Genomic DNA, 12,845 nt, shown 5'->3' on the forward strand with positions numbered 1-12,845 from the left:
TTTTCCAACTCGGAGCTGGCAACTGGGATGAGGTAGGAGCTTAGCAGCATCTTCAAAACAGTGACACTCATCTGTGGTGTTTCCTGTGTCCTCAAGCATGGCTTTTTTCCTTTAACAACTGAGCCATGGCTTGTGGGGAGAGACTGCTAGGAGGATTTTTGGTTGCCATTTCTGTATCAATGTTTCATGCTAGAAGAGGTGGGGAGCGGAAATGCTAGCAGCAAGAAGGGATTGGCCATTTGGATACTGTCCCCACAGGCCTTCATCCCTTTTATCACCCCTTTGTGGATGCAGCCTGAAGGAAAAAAAACAAAATGGAATGGGAACATCTCTTTGGTATTGTCTTTGATGTTTTATAGGATTCATTGGTGCAATGACTTAGTAATATTTAAGCTGTAGAATTTATTGACAATTCTAGCAGCTCAGTCTTGAAACACAGCACTCTTGGCTTAATTTTTAATGGCTTTGGGATATTGTCTCTGTTGGGATTCTGCTTGTTGGTCAGAGCTTTAACCATATTTTTACTGGCTCCCACTTTTGAATGCACCATATTTACCCTTTGTGACTGGATTCACATTGCACATCATATTGTTGCCCCTTCTTAGTATAATTTTGGTATACAGAACAGTTAGGTTTGTATTGATATGCTTTTTGTATGTATTTTTAACTGACATATCAACTTTACATTGTGTTTTTTTTTGTTGTATCTTGGTTTTCTTACCAATACCGGTCGGGTCGGTATGCGTCGAGTCCGATCGATGGCGCTTTTTGGCGTCGTCGGATTTTTTTTGAGTGTTTCCCGGACTTAAGCTTACAGGGAGCCTGGGCCACGGAAGCTGCCAGCTGCGCCATTCCCGTAGTAGGCAGGGAAGATGGCGTAGATTGTTGTGCTGCATGAGACATGGCTGGCCGGAGGGAAGATTCCAGAAGGTGGCTCTTGAGCCACGCGGCGCGATTTTTACGGGCCTGCTTGCCGAACTGACCGCAATGCGAGCAGGTATCCGTGCGATGTGCCTCGCCGAGGCAAAATAGGCACTGGGAATGGCCGTCTGATGACGGGATTTTGGAAGAGCAGCGAATGCAACGTTTGAAAGTGACTTTATCTCTTCCTTCCATCCGCCCGGAGGAGAAGGGGGGGGGAGGGAAAGGAAGGGAAAAGATCAAAATATAGTAAGAAAATATAGTAAGATTTTTTTTTATACGATACCAGAAGACAAAGTAAAGAAGTGAAGAGAAGCTGAAGAAAGCTGAAGAAGGACGTTGGAGATAGATTGCAATGAAAAGGCAGGAGACTCAACAAGGTAGGTATGATCCGGACGGCGGTAAAGAAGAAACTGAGTGGGCTAGCGCCTCCCCCTCGTCCAGGCATGCGCAGACGATGCCTCCTCCCCAGGATGAGGGGAAGACGCGCCAAAATTAATGCTCAAGATTGCTTTGAATTCTCCGAGGTCAGGCCCGATCCTGCGGATTACCCATATGTGGGACTGCACAGAGACCACGAAGAAGATCCATATTTTTACTGGCTCCCACTTTTGAATGTACCATATTTACCCTTTGTGACTGGATTCACATTGCACATCATATTGTTGCCCCTTCTTAGTATAATTTTAGTATACAGAACAGTTAGGTTTGTATTGATATGCTTTTTGTAAGTATTTTTAATTGACATATCAACTTTACATTGTGTTTTTTTTTGTTGTATCTTGATTTTCTTACCAATATATATATTTTAAAAAACTGAAACATAAGGAAGCAATTGGAAGAGCCTTTGACTACCTGCAGATAGCCTCTCCCTTCCTACAGAAAGCTGGTTCAGCGTTTGCAAACTAAAATCAGCATACACACACAGGAAGGTAAGCCCTTAACCTGCCTCCACTATGTATGTGAAATAGAGGAATGCAAATCAACAGTTGTTAAATTGTGGGTGTGTACCACTTCTGCACTGCTGGTGGCGCAAAAACTAGACCTCAGTGCAGAGAGCAATATCCTCTCCACATGCTCAAAAGCTACCCTTACTTACTATCCCTATTTTCAAGATTCAATTGGTGGTATAGACAATCTATCCACCAGCCCCAAGAAGCCATCCACAATTATCTATTCCTCATCTAGGACTAGGAAGAAAGGGCTTCCAGGCAAGAGAGTACTCTGCCATTTCTCATCACTATTAGATACCCATCTCCTTCATCTAAAGAGCTATAAGGTGGTGTGGTTTCCTTATGCTCTGAATAATTACCCTTGGAAGTTATTGAATCCTTTTCTGGAAAGCATGTACTAGCAGCCACCCACATTTCCATGAATTGTGATTTATAGCAATATAGTAGATAGGACTACCAAAACACAGACAACCCACACAAAACCACTAAGGCTAATTCTGTAATCAGCTACACTGGAACAAAAGTAGTGTTGATTGTTGGCATCTTTCTTCTGGCCCAGCACTCCCATTCAGATATTTCATCTGAAGGCATAATTACAGCAGGAAAAGGGGAAATAAGACATCAGCACAGTAGGTCCCTCCACTGCGTACATATTGTATCCAACAAGTATAGAAACTCTTTTCATAAAGTAACCATCAGCATGGGCCAGTGGGAGTAGTGCATTGATTCTACCAACAAGCAAGTATCTGAGTAGCATTTATTTCCCCTTCTGTAAGGACTTAGCAGTGCATAATGCTGATAGTGCCTCTACAGAAAGCATCAATAGCTATTCAAAGTGCCGATCATTGTGTCTTTATATACACAATACATAAAGAACAGGAGCTTCCTGTGTCTGTATCACGGCTCCCCTGCCAAATATTTTCCCCCTGTCTCTTTGTCAGCACTTCTGGTTCTCAAACCAGAGCCATACCTTTCCCCCTGCTGGAATAGCAGAGGTAAAATGACTTGGCTGACAAAACTGGCTTTGGTAACAATTTTTTTGATTGTTTATTTTTTGGGTTTTTAAATATTGGGTGCTCCTTTGCATCCTTCATGCAGGAAACAATAAGGCCAAAAGTATTTCGAATTAAAATCTAATAAACAACCACTTCCATTATCAGTTCCCAACACTACTTTGGGTTAATAAAACCCTACTGGTGGAGGGCAGTGTCCAGCAGTATTTCAGCAGCAAATTTCGGTCTCTTAGGAACAATCAATTTAGGACTGGATCCAATGGACTGTGAGTGCAGCAAAGTATGTAGAAAGGAATTTTCCAAATTCCCTCTTGCAGGAGCAGCATAAAGGCAGTGTGGGGTCTGCAGTAAAAAAAACCAAACAAACCCTTTAAAGATAGCATTTCACAAACACCAGTGCTCTTACTGTGGCAGAACTCCACCTCTGGATCTAAACCATAGAAATGTACACCTTCAACCCTGATCATTTTTTTTTTGTCAACCACACTAAGTAACTAAACGTTTTCACTCAAACAGTGACTGGTTTAATGAACTAGCAGAAACTGTAACCCCATAAAAATGCAGAAATAGTTCAGGCATGTATGTTCATCACTTAAGGAGTGCGTGATTATTTTCAAGTGCAGATGATGCATCACAAATAACAGTAAACTGTATATACGCAAGATTGAGTGCTAGATGACAGAGGATATTTTCTCTTTGCCATCACATATGGGCAATTAACAGAATTCTTTTTGAGTGGATCAGCTACAGTTTTTTCATACTTCTTGATACAAAAAGACTATCCTCGTACAGTTTCCTTCTACGTCAATGTATTACTAATAGAATGTAGTAATTTGGAATGAACCATGGGAACATATTTATCTAGCTTGGGGACAGAGGAGATACACAACACAGCCAATCGCACACCTCAAAAAAGATGCTGCACTGTTGCCTCCATATCTGAGAGAGGACAGATGTAGCATGACAGCAGGGTCTGTTAATTACTCTCAGCATTCCAGTTAAGAATGGTACATCTGCACATCAATCTCCATTGTTGATATATTTGTTTTTCTATGCCCCCCCAATTAAACCCAAATAAATGGTGTCCATATAGACTATGCTTGCTATTCCAGTTTGGTCCTTGCATGTAAACACCTATATTATGCTGTATGCTAATTTGCTGCTCACCCTCTACCTATATGGATGAACTGGCAACTTCCATTTCAATATATCTGAAGTGTGCATGCATAAGGAAGCTTTTACCTTGAATAAAACTTGTTGGTCTTAAAAGTGCCACTGGGCTTGAACTTAGGTCAACAAATTTCAAAGTAGCAAGAAATACATGCTACTTCTTTAGCCACCATAGATCTAGCAGAGGCACAAATGAAGAGTAATTCCTTAATTCATGTGCCTAAGTCTTTACAATTAGAATGCAAGTCTCTGAATGCGTCAATCCCAGTTCTTGAAAATTCTATACTCTGGGAAGCATCAACAGCCATAATAAAACCTCACAAAATTGATTTGTTAATAGGGTATGTCTAGGACCACAGATGTTTCCTTCACTTGTTCAAATGATACTATTAATCAAAAGCTATTTTGATAATATCTTGTAGAACTTACCAAACTGAACACAATACTCCAATTAAAGCAGTTAACACAAAGATTTTTTTCAAACTTTCCTTTGTTTCTCAGTGCTCTATAAATAGCATACTGACAAAGACTGTCTGGAATGTACTTTTGTAAGAAACATAAAACACACTTTCTGAACTGCAGCCAGTGAATCTTACATATTTCAAATATCAAGTAACAAACACTTAAACATTGCAACTAGCAGAAGTCCTATCCACTTACCTTCTTCATCCCCATGGCTAAAATATATTTTGTAGCTTTCAGGCATTAGATTACAGAATGAAGTTTCCATCTACCTTCCAATCATACATTTGCTTAGCACTAGCAAGCAATGGAAACTGCTGAAAAGCAATGATTACAAATTTCCATGGGCTTACATTTATGAGCTTTAAGGGGGGGGGGGGGGAGAAATGGACTCTGAAAACTCTAGTGAAATATTTGTTCTGTAATTAAACTGAAGACACTATCACCTTGTAATCAGGAACATGTGACTTGATTTGGTTTCAAGTTTATATACCACATTAGGGAAATGATTAACATTCATAATGTCTCATTTGAAGTTTCAGCAGCAGCTTGGTTCAAGGAGGACAAATATTTTCCAGTGAAAACAATTTCAAAATTTTCAAATGTATTTTACATTTGCATTGCCTCTTGAAATGCAGCGGTTGATCCATGATAATCAAGTAAGGCAGTTTGTGCTACATTAGTTCCTAGATATATAAATAGTCCTTTATGTGACAAGCATATCACCTCAAAAAGTATGTACAGAATTTTGTTCCTGGGGAAGAAAGGTGGAATGGTATAGCCTAATCTCATCAGATCTCAGAAGCAGGGGCAGTACTTGGAAGAGAGACTACCAAGAAAGACTGCACAGAGGAAGACACTGCCAAACCACCTCTGCTTCTCACTTGCCTTGAAAGTCCCTTGCTGAGGTTGCCAAAAGTTGACTGTGAATACTAGCAAAGGGCTTGTTGCTTAGTCCAATCGAAGAGACTAACACATGTTTTTCCCACAGAAATCAGATAATAAATAGGTATGATTGAAAAGGGAAAGCATTTTCTTCCCTCTCATGAAAGATACTTCATTAAAATACAAAAAAACAAAAACCCAGCCAGTACACTCAGCTGAGGTTTTGTTTGTTTTTTTTGGGGGGGGGGGAATCAACGTGCAACATCTTATAGCTATTATCATACACACCCTCAACGAACCTCTCTAATACAAGCTTAGATACAGCACGCACAGGGTTATGTTCAGACATGAAGGAAATGACATGTGCATAGCCATTACAGGAATTCTGTACAAAGCAATTCAACATTTCTCTGCCTAAGCTTCACATAAGGCACATTAACATCCATTTGAAACCCAGCAGCACCTTAAAGACCAACAAGATTTTCAGGGCATACGGTTTTTAGAGTCAAAGCTGCCTCAGGGAAAGCTTATCTCCTGAAACACCTGTTGGACTTTAAGGTACTACTGGTCTTGATTATAGCTCTCCTACTGCAGTTTGGGGTAGAGGTTAAATGTGTGGACTCTTATCTAGGGGAACCGGGTTTGTTTCCCCACTCGTTCACTTGCAGCTGCTGGAATGGCCGTGGGTTAGCCATAGCTCTCATAGAGCTGTCCTTGAAAGGTCGGCTTCTGTGAGAGCTCTCTCAGCCCCACCCACCTCACAGGGTGTCTGTTGTGAGGGAGGAAAGTAAAGGAGACTGTGAGCCATTCTGAGATTCAGAGTGAAGGGTGGAGTATAAATCAAATATCATCATCATCATCTTCATCATCATCTTCTTCTGCAGACCAGGCTACCCATCTTCATGCATGATTAAAACTGAACACGCAAACATTATAAAAGGTTTCTCCCCCCAAAAATGTTTACTAGCACAGTATCCAGAAAGCAGACAGAATATAAGATTATCAAAATAAAGACTAATCAGTACAAACTCACTACTTGATTGGCAAAGTTCTAATGACGAATTCAATTCTCAGTTAAAAGATTTAATCAGATACGCCAACGCAGTCACACTGTATTAACAAAGAAATGTTTACAACTTGAAGATGGACATTTGAAAGCCCTAATGTTGCTACGTAATCATAAACTGTTTCAGACCACTAGGGCCACTGACAAAGGGGGAACTGGATTAATAAATGTCCAGGGGCCCAAAAAACCCTAGATACTTTATGTCTGGGCTGGGCCTGGGTAGTGGGAGTAGAAAAAAACTTTATCTGAAGGCCCATGCTGGTTTACAGCAGCTCTGCTGATGATCCTTTCTAGCACAGTCAATCAAAAGTCACAGAACAATTACACGAAGAAACAAAGCTTTCAACTATGCAGGACTAGAATACCTTCTGGACTGGATCCTACAAAGAATGCCCATGATTTCACATTACATTGAATAATTCACTTTTTTTATCAATCATAGTCCACAGAATAAAACATAACACTTCTTGATTACTTCTACAAAAAAGAAGAGGAAGAAGCATAGCGATTCCTCAAACAATAATAAATAAAAAGTTATACAATGGCAATTCTTGCAGGCAAATAATTGCCAGTCTAAATTTCAGTTTGCATAGAAGTGCTTATTTTTATTTTTGGTTAAGCTGATCTAACAATAACAAAGAAGACAGATTCAAAACTTCATTAATATACTGCAGCCACACATTAACACACCCTTCCTCACCTGTGATGTTCATTTTTCAAGCTACAAAGTCATCTATTTCTCTCTATGTATCTGTTTTCAAATAATCCCACAGTCATCTGAGTGCCATCTCTTCTCTCTTCTTTCTGTATGCCGTTGGCTTACTGATGAATTCTGTTGTTTCTTCTTCAAAACATACTCTTCTTCACCAGAATTAACACATCTGCTTACTTTCCTCAAGTAATAATAGAACCTAAACAGACACCAGCTTCTGCAAATACATTTGCCAATAGGTCATTTTTCAAGTTTCCATTTCTGAAATGCCAGACCTGCTAGCGTGTCTTGTTTTGACCGTGTTCTCTTTTTCTAAATTGAGAATATCAGACAAATCAATGGCAGGTAATGGAGACCTCCAATACTGGAAGGAGTTGTAGTGCCAAACGTCATCTTGATGCTAGGAAAATGAAATGTTATTAACATGTCATTAAATTGGGAAACCTTGAAAAAAATATTAAATAGAAAAAAATTGTAAATCTAAATAGTAGTTTTTAAAAACTCATGACAAATCTTGCAACTAAATGGAAAAGAGTCAGTTTTCAAACAAGAATCTTATATATGTGAGAGAGAATCAAACCAGCAACAAGTAAATTTTTTTCGCTATTTTCATTACAGCAGTTTCCACTGCTAAGATAAGGTGCTGTTTCCATTTGGAACAGAACAGTAGTAAAACCCTCAGCCTATATTTTCAACAGGAAGAACAGATGAAACCAAATCATTGTTACATAGTTCTCTCTTTAATATACTTTTTATCTTTTTGAATTCTCAATATGAGGTAGCCATCACCTGCACGGATCCCATACCCCAAGAAATGCCTTTCCTTAACATCAAAGAGAAACAGATATTAGGAAGAGATAAACCTGTACTTCCTCTTGTGGATACAGCACAAATATAATACCCTATGATAATTCTTTCCAGTAATGATAGGTAGTTTGCAAGTTTGCATCCTTTCTATCTGTGAGGAGCAATGTTAACAAATGTTTTCGTTTTTCCTGTGTATGATTTTGTTAGAAACTACTACTACTTGCTTAGGTACCCAATACAAACATATTTTGCATTCAAAAACAATGGGAACAATGATCTACAATTTGGTCCTTTAATTTTTTTATATATGTCACTTCTTACTTGAAAAAAAATATCAACACTGTTCATAAGTTAGGCTTTGACAATTTCCAAGTGAGAGGGTGTCAAGAAATTTTACTGTATTGATATTTTCAGCAGTCACTTTATTGCAATGTCTTTTGGCAATCCTCAGTAGAAGTGCAAAGCCTATTGACCATTTCACATCAGAATATATTGTTGTACGACATACAAATGCACATACAAATAGTTCTTGTCATTGAATGTTTACACTACTAAATTGTGATAGATCATTTCTTAACTGGTTTCTTTCTATACTGTCTCCATATTCAAATAAGTTTTGAAGCAATTATGAAATTATGAGAAATTACAGTAAGGTAAAGTTGTGATTAAATGTTACCTTTTTGATGTGGTGATGACTACTAGGGTTATCCCATATTTATAGTTTTGTCATAGCTCTAACAAAATTATAGGAATCTGTGAAGACCTTAGAAATAGGTTTAATAGTTGCAATAACTAGACAACATAGTCACTGAAATACAAAACTGTGAAGGCTGAAAACTGCATCTGGCTTCTAAAGTGAAAGAAAATTTGTCCAGGCTTATAGGAGTTGGTGCAAGTGGTTCAACTCTACACTGAGGATTTAGTTGTTAGCACAGTTCCTAGCCAAGATTTCCAGAAGGAAATGGAAGAAGAAAATGGAAAACGAGATTAAAAATTAGTATATGTAAAATAATGCATGCTGACCAAAACTGTAGTTTCATATATGCACAGATGGAGTCTGAACTGGCAACAACTAACCAGGTAAAGGGTCTGGGCAGTCATACTGAACAGCTCAGTTAAAGTGTCAGTTCATCATGTAGTGGAGATAAAAAGGAAAATGTCATTTTAGAGACTGCTGTGGGAGGGGAGTGTAAGATGATCTGTATTGCACCTAAGGTTCACAAATCTCTGGAAAGAAAAACTTCCCTGGGGAAGGGAATAATAAACTGCTTAAAATGCCAACTGAGCAGCAATGAGTTTCCTGCAAAGAGATACCTGTTTGTCCAATTCTGATTTCATTGCTTTGTGCATCAAGCCAACAGACATGTTTATACTTTATAAGAGTAACATAAATATATATGCTATACAAAAAATCAATAAGAAAATCAAATTAAAGATATTTTGCCTCCCAACTCTGTGTTCATGTCTATACTCGAATGTTAACTCATCTTGAGCAAGATATTATATAGTTACCTGTTCATGTAGATAGTGCTGGTCAGGATGCCATCTTCTGAACCAATTGCACAGTGGCTAGCCACATTGTGATGTTTCCATCTCAGTTACAGAAAATGAATCAACGTTTGCCTTCAGCTCTCACTGAGCTCTTTTATTCACCATTTTAGGCTGCACATTCCTTTGGAACAATTTTTTACTCTTTGTTTACACAACTGTAAGGGCTACAATTTTAAAAGAAACCTAGACATAGTGAGGGGAGTTGAAGGGCTGTAGCTTAACAGAACAGCCTCCGCTTGGCATGCAGGTTCAATGCCTAGAATCTCCAGTTAAAAGGACTGGATAGAGTAGGTGAGGTGAAAGACTCAACCTGGGACCCTGAAAAGCTGCTGCCAGTCTGAGTAGACACTACAAGTCTTGCTAGAGAAATGGTTTGATTTTAGTTTAAGACAGCTTTGTGTGTGTTCACGTGTATTCAGTTCTTTCTTTCACCCTGTTTTCCCTCCAAAGATAAACACCTCCATACTGCTTTTAAGTCTGTCAGGAAAAACTTTGTAGAAACTTTGTAGAAATTTTCAGCAGGAAAAACAGGGTAAGAGAAAAGAGTTAAATATACCTAAGGATGCCAGCCTCCAGGTGGGACCTTGGGATCTCCCAGAATTACAGAGATTAGCTCCTCTGGAGAAAATGGTTGCTTTGAAGGGTGGACTCCATGGCATTGTACCCCACTGAGGATCCTGTTCTCCCCAGGCTCCATCCCCAAATTGCCAGGAGTTTCTCAATCTAGATCTGGCAACACTACACTCCTCCCCCTCCCAGTGGCCAGGAGGGACCTGTCAACTCTATAGGTGTCCCTCTCCTCCTATGACTGTTTGGCCTTAATCTGAAGAGTCAGTGGTTGAACTCTGTATGCTGGCTGTCCTATAGTAATAATGAGCATCACAGCAGGCTTGCTGTTGCTAGACTTTCCAAATGGAATATTGCATAGTTGGCTATACGCTTCCAGTCCAGTCTGATAAAGGGGCATGAGAAAACAGATAGATCCTAAGTAGAGATGTAAAAGCTTGTGGGGGGGAGGGGACCAGAAAATTGAAAATTTCAGGGTGTACTGAAAAACATTTTCTTTTAGAATGAGTGAAATGCTTTCAAAGACAAAGTGAGCATGCAGTAGATGTATACAGCTCTTAAATCCAAGATGCATTTCTGCACCTAGAAGTCACAAACTATTTCATTTTCCTGCAGATTGCATGCAAAGCTTTCATAGCTTCTTTGGCTCTGACATTTATCTTGTGATTAATCTTTTCACCATTCCCTTAAACCACTGTGGTGCTTATACTTACAGATTGGGCAGCAAGTGGAAAAAGATTGGAAGGATGTGGGGCAGAAACTGCACTAAATTTTCGAGGAAAACTGAAAGTTTCACTGAGAACTGAGCTCTCTCTCTAATCAGTAGCTACAGAAGGAAGATGGCATCTAGTTTTGACTACACATAGCTGTGCAGATATTTGCATGACCTCTTTTGTCTGACCAAATAATATATTTTGTTATTTAACAAAAAGTTTGTGTTTTCTGTTTAACTATTTGCTTTACTTTTCAGATAACAAAAATTAAGGTATATGAACAAAGGTCCATGAGCTTGCGGTTTTCTTCAGCACTGGGTATATTTTCAATTTTGCTTTAAGAAAACCAAGACATTTATTACTTTTACATACCGCAAATATTCCAATATTGCAGTTTTATAAGCTAAATCATAAGAGATGCATTTCTCTGTTTGTTAATAATAACAATAAAATCTTTTAACGTTTGATTTGGACACGTGCAATTGCTTGTATTTTTCAATTTCTCCCCCAAATTCTACATCTCTAATCCTAACACCCGCATTCCCCAGTTTTCAACGGGTCTCTCAGGAAGGCCGCCCTAAACGGCTTCCCGGAGGCAGACTCCTTTTGGCCCGGCCCGGCCCGGCCCGGCCCCGCCCCTAAGGGGAAAAGCAGAACTAATGTCTCCTCCCCCCCCTTCCCCGGAGGCTCAACTCGCCCAATGGCCCTCCCACCTTCCACCTCTGCCTTTTATACCTCTTCAGCCATCGATGCTTTGGGGTTCCAAGGATGCGCTGGGGATTCTCCCGATCCAGCCTCCTCTTCATCCTCCGGCAGCGTTCCAGGCTGCTCTTGCCGCCGCGTCCTCGTTCCTTCCCAGCCACTGGTACTTGCCAGAGGCACCTGCTCTTCCTGAGGTCTGCTCCGCTTCAAGGCGGTGGGCCCCTTTCCAGAAGTTTCCTCGTCCTCTTCCGCCCGCTTCCGTTTCTTGCAGCCGCCTCCGCTCCAGGGCGTTTTCCCACATCGCACCTCCCTTAGCCCAGGTTCGCTCCGCCCTCGTTTCGATGGCCTGTGAGACACGAAGGTCTCCCAGGGCGTATGGAAGGCCACTGCCTCTGCTCCCCGCTTAGTCATCGCCACTCTTAGCGCGCCCCAAGAACTCCTCGTACGCGGTCGGTTCGAGAACGGAGGCGGGGCTGAGTGGGAGCGCAAGCGGCCTACCACATTTCGGCTCTAGCGCTTTCTGATGACCCCTGGTGGACAACGTGGCCAGCCTACTCTGGCGGCCACTTTTCTGGTTAAGGTGTTGATCCTAAGTACACTTTCACCTGACTGTATTGCATTCGTAGGATCTGATAGTAAAGGTTTACTCCTATACAGGAACGGTGCTAAAGTATAAGCTTTCGTGTGCAGCATGCACGCTTCTTCAGATACAAGACTTCCTCAACCATTACCTGGTTCTGGGCAGGCAAATGGAGCAACGCAGCGGCAACATGCGCACCGCTTAGAGGCTGCGTTCCCTTCAGAAGGTAGCCTCCAAGTTGCGCAGAGACGCCCTGCTGCCCCTTTCACCTGCCTGGGTCACAGGCAGGCGAATGAGGCGGCATGGCGTAGTGGCAACGTGCGTGCAACTCAGAGGCTGCCTTCCCCTCAATACCTAATGGTTGAAAAAGGCTTGTTTCAATGTATCTGAAGAAGTGTGCATGCACACAAAAGTTTATGCTCGGAATTAAACTTTTGTGATCTTAGGTGCCACTGGATTCAAACTTTGCTCTAAAAATCATGACTTAAGAATCAAATTCTGTCCCCTTGGTTCAATAGTAATTCCCAAGCAAAGGTCCGTGCAATGGTGTTTTGAGGCTTCAATCATTGAACTTATAAGAACATAAATGCTACTGAATACAACACAGGTAAGGCTTCCATGTGCATCTGAAATGCAGTAATCTTGTGCAAACTTGGAAATTCTAGATGGATAATAGTTTGTGCATATAGCAACAATCCAAGCAACTGTATCATGTACTGAAAAAACTCAAAAAGAGTTCAGTG

At 40.6% G+C, this 12,845-nt stretch overlaps 1 protein-coding gene across 1 annotated transcript; it reads right to left on the minus strand.

The window, feature by feature from the left end:
* Positions 1-6,881: 6,881 nt before the first annotated feature.
* Positions 6,882-11,964, minus strand: LOC132590570 (uncharacterized protein C9orf40 homolog). The gene is made up of 2 exons (XM_060263507.1): positions 11,556-11,964; positions 6,882-7,582 (listed from the first exon to the last, which is right to left on the minus strand). Exons 1-2 carry the CDS (start codon positions 11,931-11,933, stop codon positions 7,430-7,432), a joined length of 531 nt encoding a protein of 176 aa, XP_060119490.1. The 5' UTR covers positions 11,934-11,964; the 3' UTR covers positions 6,882-7,429.
* Between the last annotated feature and the right edge of the window lie 881 nt (positions 11,965-12,845).

This window comes from Heteronotia binoei, unplaced genomic scaffold (genome assembly GCF_032191835.1).
Source record: "Heteronotia binoei isolate CCM8104 ecotype False Entrance Well unplaced genomic scaffold, APGP_CSIRO_Hbin_v1 ptg000303l, whole genome shotgun sequence".
Lineage (NCBI taxonomy): Eukaryota > Metazoa > Chordata > Lepidosauria > Squamata > Gekkonidae > Heteronotia > Heteronotia binoei.

Excerpts from the sequence above, each read along its gene's own strand:
- LOC132590570 (XM_060263507.1), bottom strand. The coding sequence starts at position 11,933 with ATGACTAAGCGGGGAGCAGAGGCAGTGGCCTTCCATACGCCCTGGGAG. Across the intron at positions 7,583-11,555 it reads AAGCATCGATGGCTGAAGAG|CATCAAGATGACGTTTGGCA; the intron begins GTATAAAAGGCA and ends TCATTTTCCTAG.